This window comes from Protopterus annectens, chromosome 5.part1, assembly GCF_019279795.1.
Source record: "Protopterus annectens isolate FY-2018-M chromosome 5.part1, PAN1.0, whole genome shotgun sequence".
Taxonomy (NCBI): domain Eukaryota; kingdom Metazoa; phylum Chordata; order Ceratodontiformes; family Protopteridae; genus Protopterus; species Protopterus annectens.
The window spans coordinates 418,019,535-418,042,619 of NC_056736.1; the positions used below are offsets into that span (position 1 = coordinate 418,019,535).

Sequence of the window (23,085 nt, forward strand, 5' to 3'; positions counted from 1 at the left end):
GCTTCTGTGTAACTTGGAAATAGACTACTTGATATATCATTTCTGTAACACTCTTTAAACATTAATGCTAAATCTCCAGAAGAGAAATCATAGCCTGGGAACTAGAACTTCTTGTTTGTGGCTGTGTGAACCAAAGCTTGTTCACTTAAACCTCTTTTTTTGCGCTGGGAGAATATAGGTCAATTCAGATGCTTCCCAGAACTAAGTACCTAAGAGTACTCCAGAACTAATCAGTCTTCTATATCATAATATTCAATCCTGTGCAATATACTGGCAAGTCAAAACACTATTCTTTTAAATGTAATTGTCATAATTTCCTTTGTAACCTGGTTTAATGCATACCCTCAAAGCACCCATTCAAGTCATAGCCCATTATAGATCCCCTTCTATGGGTCATAATGCGCATGAAGCCTACTTGACTAGATTGTAGTCAATCCAAATATTTCTGAACACTCTGGTTATGGGAGATCTCAATTATCCCACCATCAAGTGGGAAACCTACTCTAGCCCTAACTCACTAGCACAAAAGTTCCTTGATTTTGTGAACTGAAATGCCCTGGAACAAATTGTTCATACCCTGACAAGAGGAGTAAACATACTAGATCTGATCCTCACTAACATGACAAACTGATGCACTGCTGCAGCTGTCGGACCTTATTAGTTAAATCTGACCACAAAGCTGTCACCTTTGAGCTGGCGCTAGCACCAGAACTCACAAAAGGCAAAATCAGACTAAAAAACTTTACCAAGGCAAACTATACCTTCCTAGGTGAAGGTATAAATGCATTCCAAGCCCCACCCCAGCTGGAATTGGTAACTGCAGCAAAATCACTTGTGTAAGTGTATAGACTCAGCCATTCCAGACAGAATCAAAGTTAGTGCCCCAAGTAAAAATGTCAACCTAGTGAACATCCAGCATCAACAATCTTTACAATAAATGCAAACAGTTGCTGTCCAAGAAAAAAAGGCAAGCCCCAACAATGGAAAAACACCCTCCTCAGCCTCAACGGGCAAATAAAACAACATGTCAAATCTTCTAAGGGCATCTTTGAGAAAAACTTAGCAGGCACAGACAAGAAGGCCTTTTACAGCTAAGTACATAGCCCAAAAGGTAGGATGCAAGCATGTGCAGATCTAGTGACTAATGGTATCACACACACTGCCCCCACAGAGATACCTGTTAGTGTATAGGTTTGGTGAAAATGTCACTCTCTTATTTTCTCCAAATGTATCACAAACCTTGCCCCAATCTCCCACTCTACCGTACATATCTGAAGAGCTGGCCATTAAAGCCTTGTTCTAGGCAAAAAACACAGCTTTTATGAGACCAGACAGCATTCCAGGCTGTGTTTAAAACAGGCTAAAATATGAACTAGCATCACCATTAGGTACCCTTTTCAATCGTAGTCTAACCCCAGGCTTTGTTCCAGCAGAATGGAGACCAGCAATTTATTTTCTTCCACAAAGATCGTCTAGCAATAAATGGACATAGGCAACCTCCAAACCCTGGATCCAACCCCATTTGGCTTTGTTAAGGGAGATCCTGCCTATTAGATCTGGTGAATTTCTCTGAAAATGTGACCAGGGCCATTGATGAGAGCAAATCTGTGCACACAGCATACATCGACTTAGTAAAGGCTTTTGACACAACCCCACACTTATGCATTACCGATAAGCTTAGCAAACTGAATGTAAACCCCTTTGTTGCTGGCTCACAAACTGGACACACACTATCAGAGGTGGTAACTCCACATCAACCAGCAAACCTGTCACCAGCCAGGTACCACAGGTGTCAGTACTGGGCTACCTACTCTTTGGTATATACTTCTCAGAAGTTCAGGTCAAAACTAAGGGGTGGCTGACCAAGTTTGAGGATGACTGCAAATTGCGTGTAATTATTGACTCCCCAAATGGTGTCAGTATACTCCAGGACAGTCTTACATAGACCAAGGACTGGTGTCCTCACGGTCTCAAACTGAATGCAAAGAAATGCATCATCATTCCCTTCAGCAAAAATAATCTTTCTTCACACTATCAAATCAACAACAATACCCTAAGTACCTATGTAGTGGTAAGGGATCTGGGATCACAAGTTGACTGCGACCTTAACTTTGACCACCACGTGGCTACTGTAATAAGGAAGGCTTTCTACATAGCATAGTTGATTAGTAAAGGCATCACCTCGAGAGTAAAGGAGGTTATAACCCCTCTATACTCAGCACTAATCAGGCCCATAACTGAGTATAAAGCCACGTTCAGTATGTACCATACCTGCAGCAATTGAAGAGACCTCAGAGGTTTATAACAAAGAAGATTAAGGGACTCCAGGACATGCCTTACACAGACCAACTAAAATCTCTGTCACTATACTCTGCATCATATAGACTTCTTAGAGGAGACTTATGCCTGGCTTACACATCAATCTCAGACCCAAACCTAATGAAATTGCTGCATATCCATCAATCAAACAGGATTAGAGCTACCCATTCCAGGGACCTAAATATGGCCTGTGGCTTAAATAGGACATGCTGGAGGCACAGATTTAGAATAGGCTACCAGTTCATGTGACGCAGAATACCTCTATGACACTGTTCAAAAGGAACCTGGATGAGTGGATGGGGGCATGGGTAACCATAAATTCTTACAGGGGATAGCCGCCACAACCCTCCTGATCATGGGCAATCTTTACTAAATGCAATCTTGGGTATTGATTAGCATATCTATAGTATTACATTGGGACGAAATGGATAGGCTTGCAAATTCCTATTATCCTATGATCCTATGATCCTATGAAGATGTGACGCAGTTGCTAATTAAAGCAGAAGGGCATCAGAAGGAAGTAGGAACCAGGAAATACATTTAGTAATGCAGAGGATTAAACTGAGGAAAAAAAGAGTGAAATGAGTCAATAAACATCTTAGGGATACATAATTGAGCAAAGGAAGGCAAAATGAATGATAGGGTGTGTGACGACCATGCCCTGGCCCAGCAATCAAGGAGCCTCAATCCTCACCACTAACACCAGGGAGGGCATCTCGTATAAGAGGAAAGGATAACAAATACACACAGTAAAGTGCAATTTCCCTTAAGTGCACACAGAGATCACAGTCAGTCTGGGGCTGGTTGCTCCCTTGCTTTCCAGGTCCCCAATATGACTCCCCACTGGCACAGCTGTAGGGTCCAGATCTCAGCCTAGCTGGCAATCTAACCTCCAGTATCCTCTCTGTCCCACCAGTGCTTTGTGTCCCTGCCCAGGTAGCTGACACACCACACACACTTTGAGATAAGTATTTATACAACTTCACAGACACTCCTGGGAAAGGCTGACATAGATTTTCCAGCTATGCCCCTTTACCCAGACTATACGGTAGTAATTTCTGCCACCACCAGCTAATACTTATCAGCTACCCAAAGGCCCTTAAAAGGGTGTCTAATTATTACTGTGCAATATTATTATCCAATTGGTAATGTGACTATTCAGTCTAAGGCTTATTAGAGTGACTTATTACAATAACATCTATAAATATGAGATGTACTCTAGAGCTTACTTATCTCTACACAAACTAGCCACAGGTAAAGGTTTTAAAATATTTAATAATAAATAATTAAAAACACAAGACAATACTACTACACCACAGTGACATCCAAGCGTTCAGAGATCACACATAAACTTAAAACAATACAGTAGGAAAGTTCTGGTATAACAGAAAAACACTTGTCTAACTTTCTTCTAACTTCCTAGCTATTACTACAACAAAACTTATTTCTAAAACACTACTTACATAAGACAACAGACAGAGTGCTGATAAGTCTGATATCAAGATCAAAATGCTCACAGTCTCTCTCTGAATATTAGTCTCTAAACTCACCAACAAACATCTTTGCTAGGCCCTCATAAACTACATCATTTTGACACTTAGGTTTTCCCAGTATACATATTACATCATTTTGACACTTAGTCTGGAGTTCCCAGGCCAACAAACCACACTATCCAGCAATCCAACACCCACTCAGGAAACCACAACAAAACAGGACACTTCACATGTACACTTCAGCAATCACTCCCCAAGTCAAGACAATAGAAAGAATGTGTTCAGCCAGCCACTTCAGCACCACTATTTAGATAATTTTACTTCAAAGAACACTTGAAATGCTTGGCTTAGTTTTCCCCACAGCAGATGGCAATGTTGCTACAATCTTGAAGTTCACAATCCACAGTGTCCTCTTTCATCTAAGAACACAAACCTGTATTCCACATTTATATATACAAATGATAGAATTATGTATCAAATTCTATTCAACTAGGCTGGCAGCCCCTGCCCATCTTCCCCTAATCCTCAGAGGCTGGAATAGTGATGGTTTAGAAATGGGTGAGTAATGGACATAAAGGGATAATGAAAAGGGGTGTTACTAATTAAAACTGTTTAGTACGCACAGAAGAAAGGGGAAGTTATCATAGCTACTCAGCAGAGGTTTTGAGGGTATAGAAAGCAGATGCTGATTTGTTCACAGAAAAAAATGTCATGAATGGACTTCATCACCTAAAGCTGGATATGGCAGTGAGGTCTGATGGGATTTGGCATAGAAATTTGCAGAGATTATAGGGGGAACTCATAGCACTTCTAATACCTTTAATGACTAATTGGAGCACTGAAGGATGTGTTTCCCCTTCCTTTCACTGGAAGCAGAACAAAAGCAGGAAACTAATAATCTCTCAGTTTAATTTTTAGCTGTAAAGAAAAAGTAATGGAATTCCTGCAGAATCGAAGAATTTTGGAACATATGTAAGCTACTGGGATGTTAAACACAATGCAACATGAAATTTACAGTAAAAAGGTAAATGCCAAATATCGGAAGAATGCTTTGACTTGACAACCAGAGTAGAAAACAGAAAAAGTAGTAAACATGGTCTGCTTAGGCATTAATGCTCATATTAGTATGGCACTGTCTATCTGTTTTGCACTGGACTTCACAATGGGAAATTTATTTACACTGAAACTGAAATTATAGCTTACAGAAATTACACAATTGAGTGTGTTCTCCAAACCCACCTAGAGAACTCTAGCATGTCTTAGATATGTAATCGTGCTGCCTAATTTGAAGTTTTCTTATCAGGTTTGCATTATCAAGCTGGGAAATTGAGTAGTTATTTATTGAAGGCATGTCCTCATAATCCATTAGATTGTGCTTGTCCTTGTAGTTTGATACCACCCTGATTTTGTAATTTTCTTAAAGGCTTTAATGAAATTCATCTATCCCCTGACTGTATGTGGCCAACCATTGTTCACTCCACATTTAGTACAAGCACATCCCTTGTTTGTGTATATGCCATCTACCATGATCATCTATGCATCCTTGTAGAGCGCTACAACTTCCTAATTAAACACCAAGGTGTAAATTCAGTGAAAAATATACTCTTTATGATAAATGCAAGTGTTCAAATACCGAATGATAACTGCTTAACATCTATGAATATGCCCCAAATATTAATTAGCTATGTTAATCAAAACAATTTGGAATTAATAGTACAAAATCCAACTAGGACAGAAAAATTGGGTCTATATTATGTTATCAAGTATTCGAAAACGTAATAGTCGACCCGTAAATGCCGAAAACGTCAAATGTCGAACATTTCAATGGAGAACTCCGTGCAGTGCAGAAATGGAAGTTTTCCATTGTCTGCACTATATGGCGATCTTGGAGCTGGTATATTTAAGTAGTGTGGGGGGCGCAGTGTTTAAATGGTTTGCTTGGGTAGGTTTTTTTTTTACTTGTTCGACGTTTGATGTTTTCGACATTTAAAGGTCGACTATTACGTTTTCCGATAACGTAATATAGACCTGAAAAACCATAGCTGTCATCATGGTAGATTTCTGCTCCCTGTTCATGGTTATACTCTCTGTAATTAATACAGGTCAGGCTATCACCATTTTAAACCTAAGAGTAAAATCAAACTCATTAATAAATAAATCATCCTTCTTAGACTGTATAAATAGAAAATGTGATACTATAAATGACATGCTGTTGAAAACAGACTGCGATTACTTAAACTGTGTGTCTTCTTTTTTCTTTCTGTATTACTTAGTTATTCATTAGTTTAATAGATAAGTATGATCTGATTCTTCTAGACTCTTTTAATCCATGGCCAAAACCACAAGGTCAAGGGCAAAGGCTGTATATATGACCATTTTTACTTCAGTCACTGAAACAGCATGCAGCTTAGGAAGAGGTAGAAGCCAGCCATACTAACAGGAAACAAACACAATCACAGCGAGGATATGTAACTGTACAGAGACGATAAATGGAGGCAACAGTAACCACTATACAGCCTTGGTACCCACAAGCAGCAGCCACATAGGTCAAATCCTAGGTTCTAGACCATTAAGTATGAATAAACTGATTGCTCTCACTGGACCTTGCAGCACCAGTATTATTATTTTTATTGTCATTCAAAACAGTAATTCTAATATTTAAGAAAAGTAATGCAGTATAGCACAGTTACACATATACAATATTTTCAGTTGTCAGTCAAGATTTACAATATGTTACATTGAATTGCCATCATTTTGGACTGACTGTAAACTTTAATTTTCTAGCAAAGGCAATACATGTTTGGCTGAAATGGAACATACATTTTTATCTATTTTATTTTGTTTTCATGTTAACTATGGTACAATGCTGAGCTAGGTAGATCACTGTCAGGTTCATCCTGAGAGGAATTAGATGGCATTAGCTGTTTAATATGGAAGCCATAAACTAGAATAACAAAACGTGGGATGGCAAGAGAATAGTTAGGTTTGATGTTATTCTTTATGAAGATAAGAATGAATTAGTTTTGCTTTAGACAACAAGAAAAAAAGAAGGCAACTGAAGGTAGCAGAGAGATGAAAAACAAGTTAAGGAGATGGAAGAAGGCAGAGAAACTTGTAGGAATAATTGTCAAAATTAATTAAAGAAATGTTTTTTTTTAAGCTTAAGGAGGCATGGTGCATGTGATGGATGTGAAATAAGCCAAGGAGAATAGAAGGGATATGGACTATAATAAACAGGTTTACAGCTTTGATGGCTAAGTTTTCTTCTCAGCAGATATTTATTAGTAGGTGACACCAAGCATCACAGTGAATGCAAATGGCAGGGCCATTGTAGGACATAAGTATTAGTGATATGGGACAAGTATATGGATGAGGTATATATCTTAAAAATGCTTGGGGAATGTAAAACTTGTCAAATACTGCAGGCATATGGGGAATAAACTAAGTAAGGAATTTACTAGGGGAAAAATAAGCAATGAATTCCCTTGTGGTAAACATAAGTCTTCTTTCTACAATGATTATATTAAAGTCTCAATAAATAGAAACAGACATCTAAAATATTGTTTCTTAATGTGCCATAGATGGCATTGTGGTACGCACGTCAAATTCAAGGATGGCTACTGAAAAGTAAGGACAAAGTAGCAGAAATCTTCAACACACACCCCACTCCCCGAAAAAAAGCCTGGCTCAGGAGTTTAGAGGTTTAGCTTTTTAAAATGATCCTGATAACCCTAGGTCACTTGTCATTGCCTTTACTTTGTTCAGATGAAGACTAGTAAAAATTCAAGATAATCCAAGGTCGGTCAGTTTCGTATTTGGTGCATGTTCAGGGTATGATATTTCATATACCATGTTTTTGTGTCATCATTGAGCTCTCAAATATCGGCATTGTTTTCATTATCTTTTTAGGAACGTGACAGAGAAGTGGCAATGCCCATTTTTTAAATACTGAGTACAGCTGTTTCATCTTACTCATGGCATCAGACCTGAAATGACCATCTGCCATTCATGACACAGCACCAACTACAACTAAGCATGTATCCCCCTTTATTCACTGTCCAGCAGAGTATAGTTGTTAGCAGCTTACTCTGTGTATTTCTCTGTGCCATCTCTGGCAAGCCATATTTATGTTTCTCTGAAAGGACCGTCCCTTCCTAAAACTTATATTTTGTTTCCTGTGTACTGTCTGACCTTGTGCATTTTATCTCATGCAGGTTTTTTAATATAGGTTTTGGTCTCTTTCGCTGTCTCTGTTTTTCTCTTTCTTGGCTTTATTGCTTCCTGATCTAATTAAAATCACCTTCAAGGATTCTTATATCATCATAGATAATCTGAATATAAAGAGGCTGCCTGCAAACAGACCAAGCTGCTAGAGGAATAAATAGGAAAATGGATCCTAACCAAACCATAGTGAATCTCCAAATCCTCAACTCTGTCCAAAGAAACATTTAGATTTTCTTTTTCTTTTTTTCTACATAGCCTTTTTTTTTTTTTGGTGAAATAAGTCAGTATAAAAACACATTTTAATGTTCCTCGTTTTTATTTGTTTTCCAGGGTAGGGCACTGATCTCCATGGACCTTTTTCAGACTCAGCATAGCAGCATTGGATGATTAAGTGACTTGCACTGAGTCAAACAGTTAGGAGGCAATGGAGGCGGATGGAATCAAACCTTGCACCATTGGACCACAGAAAACAGCTAGTTAATAGCACTTTAATCGTCTAAGCCAGTGTTACAGTTTAAATGGTAAGAAATAATGAAAAGAGGTCATGTACAGCTATGTTTTATCAGGAGTCCCAGTTGTAATCTTCAGTAAGATAAATTCAAATCCTCATAACTACAAATGTCCTAATTGTTTCACATGCATGCAATGCCCTTCCCCCAAGGTACACTGTCTATTTAGTTGTGGTCTATAGAGTTAGAGAAAATGGGAGTATAACCCCAAAAATATGGGTGTTGACTATCACAACTCCCCTTTGAAATAGACAGTTTAAATGCAGACTTTTGCAGTTATGAAAGTTCAAAATTACTGTCCTTGCAATTTAGACTTGGAGCTTCAGTGTGAGCTTTTAAAGGACATGACATGGAAGGGAAGATTAAATAAAGGCATATGGTATTGGTGATTGTAATTACAGAAGGGAGTTATACAATACAGTCAGTAGTGCTATCAGTTAACGTAAAGATTCATGCTAGATGGCTACTTTACCAAAGTTCGTAATCATTTTTTTTCATTTATCAAATTAGGAGGTTTTAAAAAGATTTTGTTTTGAGGTATGTCACTGCATTTTTAATTAACACTATATACTTCCCCTACTGACCCCAAGGGAATACAAATTATCTTAGTAGGTAGTTCTCAGTGCCAGTATGACTCACTAGTGACCATAGTGATTTTGGTTTGTTGTCACTGCAGAAATGCTTTATTACCTTTTGTAAAATGCACTGTGTTTTATGTAATACTTGATTGTTTTAAATGAAAGAACTTCTGATGGCAAGATAATTTGAAAGTCTTTTCACCTAGGTTTATCTGACATCCAACATTATGTCCTATGGTGGTTTACATAATACAACAATAGTTCTGACCTGGATATGTCATTATGGAAAAGGATCAAAGGTGACATATCCAGCTACCACAGAAGCAGCAAGATCAAATTAAAAGGGAATCTGAGACACACAGTCCTGTGCATATATAACTGTTAGTGACAAAAGTCCACTACTCACTTCTTTGTTCTCCGTGGTACTGTCTGACGTGGTTAAACAACACAATAGTAATGTCAAGTTATGTGGTTTGAAAAATGATTATATAATGTCCTTAAAATAAGGATTTGGACTGGCTTGAGTACAGAATTCTGCTTTGCACATAAACATACTTTGATAATCAGTCTGGAATGCTTTCAAGAATTCACTGTAGTAACATATGCAACTGGTGCTAGCAGTGAGAGCGATTTTTGGCTAGTACCACTCTTGATACATTTGAATTATGAAATTCTATAAAACATTATTACTTAAACCGTCAGTGGTTTCCAAAAAGTCATCAAATGCTTCATGGTTTACTGCTAATTATGCCCGATATATACATCACTTTTCCAAAGATGCACTGCAAATCTAAATAAAATGTTTTTGTGTACTTTATGGTTTGTTATATTACATTGTAGGCTAGCTGCACTTGCTAAGAACCTCAGAGTCCATTCCCTTGTGGAATGTGCCATTGCTATGTTCTGAGTTTCACAGAACTACTAAAACAGATGTGAACTGTGACAGTAGGATAAATCAAGTTCTGCTTATTTAGTCCTTGCTGAAGGCTTTCATTACCAACTTAAGATGGTATGTAAGCCTGATACATGCATGCTGATCACAGCATTATTCATCACATGACAAAACATTCTACATGCTGGGACTTTGCATACATCCAGGGTTGCAACCACTATATCTTAAAATGAATAGACTGTGTTCTACATGTAGCCACATGGGAACAAACACATTTCTGTTTGATCTTGTAAACAAGAGTCACAAATCATTCTTTACAAAGTTGTTCTACCCTCTGAGAATATTTAGCCCTGTTTTTTACATTGACTGAACTACATGCACCCTAGGGGGACTGACACATTAAATGGTTTGACTTGAACTCCAGGACTAAGCATTAGATATAACCACTCTGTAAACCTTTCGTCAAGCCCTGGGAATTTTGTTCAACATAGCTGAAGTTTACAAATCAAAAAAAAAATCACAGTGCTATCTGTTTTGAAACTATCATGTAAGTCCTTCCTTCTGCTGCTGCCTAAAAAAACACAGATATGGTGTTGGAAATCATAAGGAGGAATGGACTAAATGTCAAGTACTGTGCAATGATGTCATCCACTGTGCAATTATGTCATTTTTATCCACAGTCTAGTGAGCGAGACACATAATGGTACTGATGTGGGACTTTTTTTCCATAATGAACACTTCAGTGCATCGGACATCTACCTACAAATAGATTTGGCATTACAAAATTTGGGAGAGGAGTTCTACCAGTTAATTACATTTTGGCAGCCATTTCCACTAAAACACTGAAGTACGGGTTTGCTATAAAAATTGCAGATGATTAGGAGCTTAAATGCCATCAGTGGTCTTATATGGCTTGTCTCAAGTTTATTTTATTTACATCATTATGCCACCTCAAGATACTCTTTGAGCAATATTTGACAGCTGTTTCCAGAACATAAATTCTCTCTTTACCCTTAACGTTTCTGAATACCTTAACAACACATACATCCTAATGGTCTGCATGCTATATGACTAGTGACATTTCTCATAGAGCGTAGTCACTAGCATTTGAAACAAATGAATATAATAAAGATATTCCATCACCATCAAATTCAGTGATGGCACATCTCTTCAGTTCTAAAACAATTCTGTCATCATCATGTTAGACAGCCTGTTGGCTCTGTGGTGAAATGTCTGCCTCACAGATTTACCTTATATAATTCAGTCCTGTTCTCTGATCGTTGTCTGTGTGAAGTTTGCACGTTTTTTTCCTAGCTGTGTGAACTTACTCCTGGGATTCTAGTTCATTCCCACCTCATAAAGTGCTTGCTGATTCATAACACTAATTTTTTTTAACAAAAGGTATACATGTTTGTAGACTTCCCTACAAATGCTTGAGGTGAAATTGCTTGAGCATCAGTAGCCTGCATAAAAAAAAAAGTTGAATGGTATAATGCCAAATGCTTTCCCCCCAGAGGAAATCATTGATCATTGGGGTCTATATTATAACCTCGAATGATTAAAAGAGAGAACGCTCTTTAATAAACCCCATAAAATCGAAAGCACTAAATCCTGAACACATGGAACAGTGATTTTTTTTCCCCAGGGAAAAAAAAAATCACTGCTCCACAAAAAAAAAAATCCAAACACAAATTAAAGAGGGGGCTTCATCGTCTACACCCACCAATGTGGTGGGCTGTGCCCCCAACCTCCCCCCATACTTAAATATACCAGCAACGAGATCGCACCATAGTGGAGGAAATGGCAAAGTCCCGAAAACGACCCATGATTTTTTTGTCCTGGGGAAAAAAAAAATCGCTGTTCTGTGTCTTTGGGATTTAGTGCTTTTGATTTTAAGGAGTTGATTAAAGAGCGTTCGTTCTTTTAATCATTTGAGTTTATAATATAGACCCGGTCATTGCAGGTGCAGTTTCGAATTGTGTGCTAGCAATGAATCACATCTTTAGTAAAATTTCTCCCTTTGAGTTGGTGCAACTGGGGAGTTTGTGCATATATATATATATATATATATATATATATATATATATATATATATATATGGGTCCCCTTGACTTGATCGACACGCCAAAACACCGACGCTCAGAAGACCGACTCCAGAAGACCGACGAGACAGATAATCGACAAGGTGAAATCCCGACAGCCGAAACACCGACATGGGCAACGTGTGAGCGCAACTCGGTAAGTGTGCGATAGTGAGGGATTTAGCGTTAGGGAGTGGACAGGTAAGTGTGAGATAGTGAGGGATTTAGGGTTAGGGTGTGGGAAAGGTGAGTGTGTGGTAGTGTCGGACTTCGGGTGCGGGTAAGGTAAGTGTGCGATAGTGACAGAGTTTAGGTTTAAGGGTGGGTTAAGTGAGTTAGGGTTAGGGTGCGGGTAGGGTAAGTGTGTGATAGTGACGGACTTTAGGTTTAGTGGTGGGTTAAGTGAGTTAGGGTTAGGGTGCGGGTAGGGTAAGTGTGTGATAGTGATGGACTTTAGGTTTAGTGGCGGGTTAAGTGAGTTAGGGTTAGGGTGCGGGTAGGGTAAGTGTGCGGTAGTGTCGGACCTCAGGGTTAGGGTTTGGGTTATGGTTAGTGCATGTATAGTTGTGTGTAATGTGTAGTTTACGTTTTGTGTGTCGGTGTTTTGGGTGTCGGTGTTATGGTGTTCGGTTTTGTGAGTTGTCGGTTTTGAGCGTTTTCGGTCTTTTGGTGTCGGTGTTTTGGGTGTCGGCTTTGTGGCGTGTAGGTGTTGTGATAGGGATCCATATATATATATATATATATATATATATATATATATATATATATATATATATATATATATATATATATATATATATATATATATATATATATATATATATATATATATATATATATATATATATATATATATATATATATATGTTTTGGGGTGGGGGGGGTACAGAGGTGTTTGTCCCCTGCATAAAAACAATAAAAAAGGAGGTTTTTGCACTTTTAGATTTTAGGCATTTTTTTTCATTCTTTTGAAAGGTTGACTTTCAGGAATTAGTCATTTCATAGTAGAACTCATGCTTGTATTTACCGTTGTCCTTGTAGCCATAGGTTTGGCTGAGACTGGATTGAGCAGGAACAGTTCAGTTAGCCATTTAACAAATAACATTAAAGTAAATTAAACTGATGAATTTCCCTGCTATTGTGATTCCGCTTAACAACAATACTTTCCCAAAACTGGAAATTGTACAACAACTCCAACATGATGATAATGACACAAATGCTGACTTTCATTTTACCCCCCTACACACACAGACACACACACACACACACACACACACACACACACACACACACACACACACACACACACACACACACACGCACACACACACACACACGCCCACACGCACACACACATATATCACAACATATGCTTACATTCTCTATCTACTCCCCTCATTCCTTCTCCTTAATTTTGCTTTGCATTGCATGGAATCAGTATGACAGTCCAATGACTTTCCTCAAATAACCAAATACATTTTTAGCAATTGCATAAATCTATTTGTTTTCTACCCAGATAGTAACATTTGGATTGACGTAACAGAAATAATGAAGGAAACTATGTTTATTGAAAAAGTACATGACTCACCCCGAAATATCTTTGACTTTCCACCAGTTTGGATCGTCCTCATTTATCACATAATATTTCTGTCCTTCTGTCAGGGGCAAGTCCTTCTGGTCAACAGCTTCATAATCATAAAGTGCACAAACGATCTTCATGGAACTCGTACCCCTTCTAGGAACTGGAGGTAGACTTAACTGTTCTTTTAAATGCTAAATGTTGACACATAATGAATAAAAAATTAAATAACACAGAAAAAAACATTAAAAGGTCATAAGCATTTTAAAAACATGGCAGATACAATCCTATTTTTTTTCAGTTTTTCAGCCAGTTTTTTATGCTAATGTTTTGCTGGGAGAGTGTTTACTTGACAGAGAGTAAATATCCAAGCTACTTTGCACTACCCCAAAATAACTGACATTAAAAAGAGATAGGTGATCAAAGATCAGAGTTTGTAGTGAGCTGGTTTGTTTTCTTCAGTGCAGTAGAGATCATCAAGCTGCACTATTGTACACTCCAACATGGGGTAGTAAAAGTTTTATGGGATAACACTTATGTATTTAGTGCCATGTCACCATTTACTAAATTCTGCACTGTGGTACACCTCAGTCAACAGTCAGTAATTTGAAGAGCTAAGACATAAGTACTTAGCTGAATGCTACCATTTTCTCAATGCACTCAATGTTGTTACTCTGGAAGCATCCTGAACAGAACGCTAGTCCATCACAGGATCTACTCACTTACTCTCACATGGCATGCACACCCAAAGTCAATATGGGTGAGTGCCAATTCACCTACAAAATGTTTTTGAAATATGAAATAAAACCAGAGAACCCCCCCCCCGTGCAAGCGCATACCCAGACAGACAGACACACACACACACAGACATACATATGTACATGTATATATATATATATATATATATATATATATAGAGAGAGAGAGAGAGAGAGAGTAATCCATACCTCTCAACTGTACAGATTTTAGCAGAATGTCAGATTTTTGCCTCAAATATTTGATCTCTTTCTCATGAAATTGCGGTTCTCTGGCAAATCATTGAGGGCTGAAGTCAGAAAATAATGAAGGACATTTGAGTTTCAGACATCATACCCTGAAAATTCATGTTAATGCAAAACCTGTCATTCTATCAATTTTCTAAGTTTATAAGAGCAATATTTAAAATGTGTGCCTATTTTTGGACCTTTGTCCCCCCATTTGTGATGTCTTTGTCCAGATTTCTTGCTCTAAGAGGTTTAGAGGTATGGAGATGATTGATATATATATATATATATATATATATATATATATATATATATATATATATATATATATATATATATATATATATATATATATATATATATATATATATTTATATTTATATGTGTGTGTGTGTGAACACCCTTAGGAATCCAAAGTGCAGGCAAACAAGGAGCACATAATTATTAAAAATGAAATGAAAAAGTTAATGGTTTATTTATGAGCAGTAGAAACAGAAAAATGGTCATATTAAACTTTTGGGGGAAATTAAACACCATGTAATAAAGCAATGCTCCACTGAGTCAAATAGCAGATAAAACATAGTAAGCATATTTCACAAGCCTCTGAACAACAAACCCTTACAAATTTTACTTATGGTCACAGCTTCATAAGGATAACATATAACGCAGAGGCCTGTGCTGTAACATTCACAGGTAGAAAGTAGACATCCTATCCTTTATTTGTTTATTTATTTACACTTTGTTGAAATGGGTTAATCTCACTAGGCCAATTAATTCTTATCAAGGGAGACCAGAGGTGGTATTCATACTGACTAGGAACTTCTCTTTTCTTTGGGGGAGAGAAGTTAAGCATGCTCTGGAGTTGTTAGTTGGCATTGGAGGTCTACAACTGCAATTCGAGGAATTGCAAGCTGGAGGAGAGTACAGCAGGAGAGAGGAGTAGGAGAAAACTTACTGAAGGAGGAAGGAGATGAAATAACTGCTACAGAGTTGGAGAATAGAACACTGGAGACACATGCTGATAAAATTGATGAACTAGGTGGAAAAAGGAGGAGAGTAAGCAACATGGAGTGACATGGTGGAGAGAGTATTATAGGAGAAAGAAAAGGATAGATTGGAAACACAAACAATAGCCAATGAAGGGAAAGCAATGGATGTATTCTCAGCTGGTGAGGGTAGCCAGTTTTCAGAGTTTACCTCTGCAACAGGGTTTATTACAAGAAAGAAGTTATGCATATATAGCAAAGCAGGGAAGAATGGAAAAAGGAAGTGAGAGGACAAATAGTTGTAGTTTCTCAACAGCTACAGTGAAGATGCCCAAATGTTAGAATAAAAATGAACCTTTGAGATTCATTAATGCCTACATTAAGTATGCAGTAAGTGTACACTGTTCTGAGTGAACAGACAACACAAGCATAACTCACACCTTCTTCTTTCTAATTTCAGTTTTCCAACTGGTTTTCTTTCAGCCTTAAATATCGAGGGAGGATTCAGAAAGGATACCATAAAGAGCAGATTGCATGTAGACTTAGTGTAATCTGTGACCAGAAAGCACAAACACTGGGGTAGGGATGATCTTGAATACACATTGTGCATATTTAATGCCTTAAAACTGATGACAGTATAAACAAGTATGGTATTATAGATAGTATTATTTTGGTACTGGGGTCTAACATTAAAGACATCAAAGCATTAATTCATTCACTTGGCAAGTGAAAATATTTGTGAAGTGAAGTTTGAAAGTTTTAACTTAATGTAAAAATTATGACTGCAACAAAAAAAAAAGAAATACAGTAGTACCAACGAAGGACTTTTTATTTTAGAGCTTGGGCTTCAACTAAAAAGGAACATAAATATACAATTTAGGACTTCAGATTTGAATGAGAATGAATTAAAACATTTTTTTTTGCTTTCACTATGTAGTAAAGTACATGAAGCTAAAAAAAATATGTGATAAAAAAATGTATGGACATGGAGCTGGAAAGTGTGGGTAACAATGGATGTTAAGGATGGGAAAACATATTTCAAGGGCAATAATTGCGAATGTTAAGAGGGTAATGGTAAAATGTAGAAATTTAAAAGTAGGAAAAAGTAAATAATGGACATATAAAAGAGAAATTGTTAAGGTCAGAACTGATTAGTTTACTTTAAAGTCAAGAAAGAAATAATTGTGAGAACAGATGGCAGAGTTTTCAGATTATAGATAAGTACGGGCTAGAATAGAGGAAGACAGCAAAATAATAAATGATGGGAAAGGGCTAAAGAGATTAACTGCAGAGTATAAAAAGAAGGAAGAAATGATAATGGAAAAAAATGAGACCATTTTATAAAAACTGGGCACAGTGTTGGGTAGTGTATAAGCAGAATTATACAATTCCTCCCTATTAATATTTTAAAACGTGCACTCTGATTGGCCAGCCCAACCAGCGTGCCCATTGTAAATCCCACAATATACCAATGGAGAAAGGTCCGGTCGATCAGACTTTTTTCCGTTTGGTTAAACAGTCCCCAAATCTTTTTTTTGTACAATAAAAAAAAAGAAGAGAGAAAACGGAGCAACGGAGACTTTCTTTTCTCTGTTGCTTCTGTTTCAAAGCCTTTATATACTGGGTATGCGTGGGAACGCAAGTTCCATACACATGCACAGTACATCAAAAAGCAGAATCCGTATACCACAACCAGGGGAAGAACAGCAATCCGCCATTATACAAAGATATTATTTAAGAAAAGTAAGTATTTTTTTCTTAAATAATATCATTGTGTAATAGCAATAACTGACTTCGTGGTTGTGGTATATTGAAGATTTACCCACAGTTGGCTTTGTTTAATCACTCTCGTGATTAAACCACACCAACCGTGGGTAAGTCTTCAATATACCGCACCACATTGTCGATTATTGCTTAAGGATAAAATATATTTGGAAGTGGAAAGAAGAATAAAAAAGAAATAAGATGTAATATAAAGAAGTTTTACAGAATTATGAGAAAGAGATAGAAAAAGAAAGTAACAAAATAAGGGAACTAGAAAAACATCTAAATGAAAAGAAAAGAGAAAAAGTAAAAATGCTACATAGGCAAAGATTTTTCCTGCATGGAAAGAAAAAGGAGGTTTCTAGTTATTTAAGAAAATGGGAGAAATAAGGATCAATGTTATCTTAGATGGCAAAGGAAATATAAAATAGAAACTAGATGATATTATGGAGGTGGTAGAAAATGTTGCAGAGAAAATATAGGAAAATGAGGAAATGGATGAGCAAGAACAACGGAAAGTGAAAACAATTATCTGAAAAAAAATAAGGATTTTTTTGCAAAATGATATAACAATAGAAAAAGGAGAGAAGGCGATAAAGGAAGGGAAGAATGAATCATCACCATGATTAGATGGTTTAAGCTATGAGTATTATAAGGAAATTAATGCAGATGAAGGAGAAGTTTTTTTTTAAATACTAAATGAATGAATGAAAGAATGGATGATGGATGAAGACGTGATTGAATGATAAAATTTAGATGGAAAAGGTTTGAAAGAAAACATATAAAATAAATATACTACAAAAAAGGAAGGAGAAAGTATGGCACAAGGCAATGAAAGAAGGGACATAAGACATACAAAAAGAGAGGTGAAGGAAATGTAATTACAGAATTAGTAGAGATAATACTAAAAGAAAAAAAGGAAGACTGATAGCATATGACTTAAGTAAAGCATTTGATGAAGTGAGTCAGGAAGCAATGTGACTATGACAAGTTTTAGAGGCATATGGCATAGGAGAAAAATATTAATGAATGAAATGGCAAAAAAGAGTTCATTTGCACCATGGAATGAGTTTATTTTTCAGAATTTGGGGGACTGCAATTAAAGAAGAAAATAAATGTGCATTTAATATACAAACTGTGCAATAATTCATTTTATTCATAGATATGCTGCTATTGTTTAAATTTTACTTTGACAATATCACCTTCATATTGTTCCTTGTCTTCCTAGTCTCCTGTTCTGGGATGGGTGTGGATAACTGCTTCCTACTTCACTTACAAATTGTTACTTATTAAAATTCTACTCTGACATTTTATCAAATTGTCTCTGTCTGTATGTGCAACTGTTTCCTGCATTGAGAATGAAGTATTGTAATTTCATTCAGTTACACTGCTGTGTAGTTCTAGATGACAATAATTTTTTCTTTGACTTTGAGAACATCTGACATAGAAGAACTTGAGTTAAAGATTTAATTTTCTATTTGTAATAAGGAGCACAAGATTAAAAATATATGATAAAAGGAATGTTTGCACAGGGGAGTGTGAGGTATGGGTGACTCTGGATGTGTGTAAATGAGTAATGCATATTTCAAATGATATAGCTGTGAATAGGTTCATAGGTAGGTACTAGGCTATCTGCCCAAAGGCATTTATAAGCCTAGCCAGAATGTGTTGGCTTTCACTGCCCCCTTAGATTAGCTCCCTGTGCCTCTGTCCAGCAGAGCCACTGAAGTGGTCCCTGGGGTAAACTTTCTGCTTCCCGTCCACTTGTCAAGGTTTCTCATAAAGAGTGTTAGCGAGAAGCTCTGCCTAATGTAGATTGGAATATTGTTCCAAAGTATGGGAAGTCTCTGGGACAGGAATCTATCCCTCCAGCATGTCCTATTTATTGTTGTGGTGAGGTTTAGATCCCTATAGTGTGTGGCTGGAGGGGATATGGTTTTCTTTAGGTGGAGCATGTCCATCAATTCCGGGTTGGACATGGCTTTGTATGTCAGGCAGAGATCACCCCTGAGTAGGCGGTATGCAACTGAGTACAGCCAGAGTTTCTTCAGTCGAGCTGCATAGGTCATCTGTTTGAGGCCAGTGATCCTCTTGGTAGGTACTTCTGTGGTCTTTCCAGCTGTTGCATGTGACTTGTAAGGTACATCCGAAATGGGGCATTGTACTCTATAATGGGACTGATGAGTGATGACTAGAGGGGCACAATGACCTCTTTTGATCTGGATGTGAACCCTTTTGAGATTAGGTGAGCCACATAGAGGGATTTTCTAACCACTTTGGCAATGTGATTATCAAAGGAGAAATTACTATCTACTTGGGTCCCCAGATCACTTATTATGTCTTCTGTATTTAGGGGACTACCACCTATGTGGTAGTTTGTGTGTACTTTGTTTTTTCCAGAGGGGATGACTATGCACTTTTTGGCATTTAGCTTGAGGCCATGATTTTGACACTAGGTATCCATCTCAGTGAGACCCTTTTGGAGGATGTCTGTGGCAGCTGGAGAGTCAATTATAGCCCCTAGTTTGCAGACATCTGTGAACTTGGTCAGCCATAGTCCTCCTGTGCTTGTCTGTACCTCTGTGAAGTATATGCCGAACAGGAGGGATCCTAGGACTGAGCCCTGGGAATGCCACTTGTAACCGGTTTAGAGTCGGACCTAGCTCCACAACTCTCACCATGTGGGTTCTGTCCGTGAGCCAGTTGGCAACCCATCTTGTGATATAGGGGTTTATGTTCAGGCTGGTGAGCTTGTCTATAATACCAGAATGGCGAATGTTGTTGAAGGCTTTTGTGAGGTCTAGGTAGGCTGTGTGTACCACCTTTCCCTCATCTATAGCCTTGGTAACTGGGTTTAGGAGGCATGATCTGCCCTTAACAAAGCCTAACTGAGTAGAGCCCAGTGTTTGGAGGTTCCCAATGTCTCTGTTAATGAGTTCCATGATGATGCACTCCATAGCCTTGTAGACTAAGCTAGTCAGACTTATAGGGCAATAGTTCCCGGGGTCTGTTGTGGCTCCACCTTTGTGAAGCATAATAATCGTTGCTGTCTGCCACTCTATGGTTATATAGCCTGTGGAGAGGCTGAGTTTGAACAGTGTGTTTAGGTGAGGGGTTAGTTTGTCTTTGAGCTCATGTAGGACACAGCCTGGGACACCGTCCGGTCCCATTGATGTTGTGTTTTTAGCTTTGGAGAGGGCTGTTTTAACCTGAGTGTCTGTGATTTCAGGGGCTCTATATTCTTCTGGTATGGTTATGGGCCCTTTTGGGGGTGAGAGGGGGGTGAAGTTTGCACTGAACCTGTCTGCCAGGATGTTGGCGATATATGTTGGTTCAGTGTATTTTGTGTCATTCTGCACTAACTCTGAGCAGATCTGAGCATTGCCACTTATATTTTTGACATAGCTAAAGAATGCCTTGTGGTTATCTTTGGAGTCCTTGGCAATTTTTCTTTTGAAGCTTGCCTTGAATGATTTTATGAGGGATTGTAGTTTCTTGCTGATACTGATCAGGGATGTCTTCCCTTTTTGGGATTTTACTCTTTTCTGTACTAGTTTCCTCCTTCTATTATATAGCTTGTTTATGGCAGGAGTCCACCAGACTGGTTTCCTTTTCTTGGAGCAGTGATTCTTGGTTTTGCTTGGGATAGCATGATCCATGCATTCTTGTAGGTGCCCGTAGAATACATTAGTAAAGGATTTTGCAGCTTGGACAACGTTTCCCTTTAGCATGGGGCTTTGAAACTTTCTACCTCGGTCTTAAGTAATGTGAAGTTTGCTTTTGAAAAATTTTTCATGGTGGTTTCCTTGTCCAGGGGTGGGGGTGGAATGTGGATATCCAGAGTGATTTGTTTATGGTCAGATCTAACCATCAAGGGGTTGACCTCCAGTGTGGAACACCAGTCGCCCATGTTGGTGATGACCAGGTCCAATATGTTGTCACCTCTGGTGGGAGTGTTGCCCAGTTAATCAAGGGTGTTTGAGTTTATAAATTCTAGGAACTGTTGGGCAAGGGAGTTAGTACTTGAGTAGTTCTCCCAGTTAATGTTTGGGTAATTGAAATCACCCAATATTAGGGTGTTTGGTAGGACCTTTATGTTTCCCAGTGTTTCCAGAAACGCAGAATGGGGGTCCTGGGACATGGTGGTTGATCTGTAGCAAGCTACAATTTGAATTGCAGTTTTGCCTGTTGTTAGTTACACGTGGATAACCTCTGAAGCATCGTGCTGTGCCACTAACTTGGAGGTGTGGGTATCCTTGATGAATATGGTTTGTGTTTTGATCCAGGTTCTGTGGACAAAATGTATGGTATGAGTTGTAGCCTGGTAGTGCTGGTGTGCTGTCTAGAGCCTTAAACCAGGTTTCTGTTACTACACATATATTGATTTTCTCCATACTGAGGAGTGCCTCGAGTGCGTGCATTTTGAGGTTTAGACTTCTGGCATTGAGTAGCATTACCCTCAGTTTTTTGTTACTTGTGCTATTTACGGTGGTGGGTATGTCTTTTGAACCTTGCCTAAAAAAGGCACTATGGGTGTGGCAAGAGTCTTTGGCCAGTATTCAAAAGCCTAAGGGTAACAGGTGCAAGCCGTCTGTAGTGAAGCAGTGTGGCTTGTTGATCATGTCATCCCAGGCAGACAGACACTGGATCCCCTTTGAATGACACCGGAAACTTAGCCAATTGTTGAAATTGATAATTTTTTCTTTATACCATGGTATCATTCTTGGTGAGGGCAGGATGCTACTCAGGGTCAGGGTCATACTGGCCTGGGCTATGTGATCAGAGAGCTCTTCCATGTCTCTTTTCATGTAGTCCAGGGAGGTATGGCTCAGGTCATTCACACCAACATGGATAATAACAGTCATATTTGTACTTGTTCTGGAGTGACCTGAGTGCTTGTGTTATGTGGCGGATCCTGGCACTCGACAGGCAGCTAACAGTAACCTTCTCCTTATTCAGCCTAGTGAGTCGGACGTCAGTACGCCTTACTATAGAGTCACCTATTACTAGTGTGTTGGGTATGTTATTTTGCCTTAAGGGCTGTGATTGCATGGCACACTGGTTTTGTGAAGTATGAGTTTCATGGTTAGTGTTGGGGGGTGAAGGTTGCTTGGATGTCTGCTTTGGAGGTCTCTGTTGCTTTTGCAGATTCTTATTTAGAGCCTCTGAGTATGTTTTCATGTATTTATGTGTGTTTTTTGCCAGTGCTGGTTTGATGGGTCTATGTGAGACTGGTGGTGTGATGAAAGTATTTCCCTTCTCCTCTTGACTGTCTGATCCAGTCTTGGATTGAGAGAGCTTAGCCTCCAGTTTGACTGTATAATTGCATCTCTCGCATGTATTAGTGCTTGGTGGTACTATGAGAGGGTTGTCTGTGTACATGAGGCAGTTGTAACATTGCTTCAAAATGCCCAGATTCACCAGTTGGACTGGAGAGTACACTTGAAACTGCTCTTTGGACATGCCTGGGTAGGTACAGTGAACTGTTTTACTGATTGGCTGGTAAGGTCGAATAGAGAGCCTTGTCCTTCTGTACAGTATAGGGGGGTCTAGTACTAGGATTTATAAGTGCTTGTTATGAGTTATGAGCAAGTGCCAGGCTGAGAAATGAATGGCTTGACTACTTAAGTTGAAAGTTTGTCTAGTTCCAAGGGAAAAATTGAAGAGGTGACTTTGT

At 38.3% G+C, this 23,085-nt stretch overlaps 1 protein-coding gene across 1 annotated transcript in view; it reads right to left on the reverse strand.

The window, feature by feature from the left end:
* BMX (BMX non-receptor tyrosine kinase) overlaps positions 1–23,085 on the reverse strand; it is a 1,099,638-nt gene that overhangs the window by 553,292 nt on the left and 523,261 nt on the right. Inside the window, exon 6 of the mRNA XM_044072793.1 lies at positions 13,685–13,869. Within this exon, the coding sequence (XP_043928728.1) occupies positions 13,685–13,869 (185 nt within the window). The remainder of the gene's footprint in view (positions 1–13,684; positions 13,870–23,085) is intronic.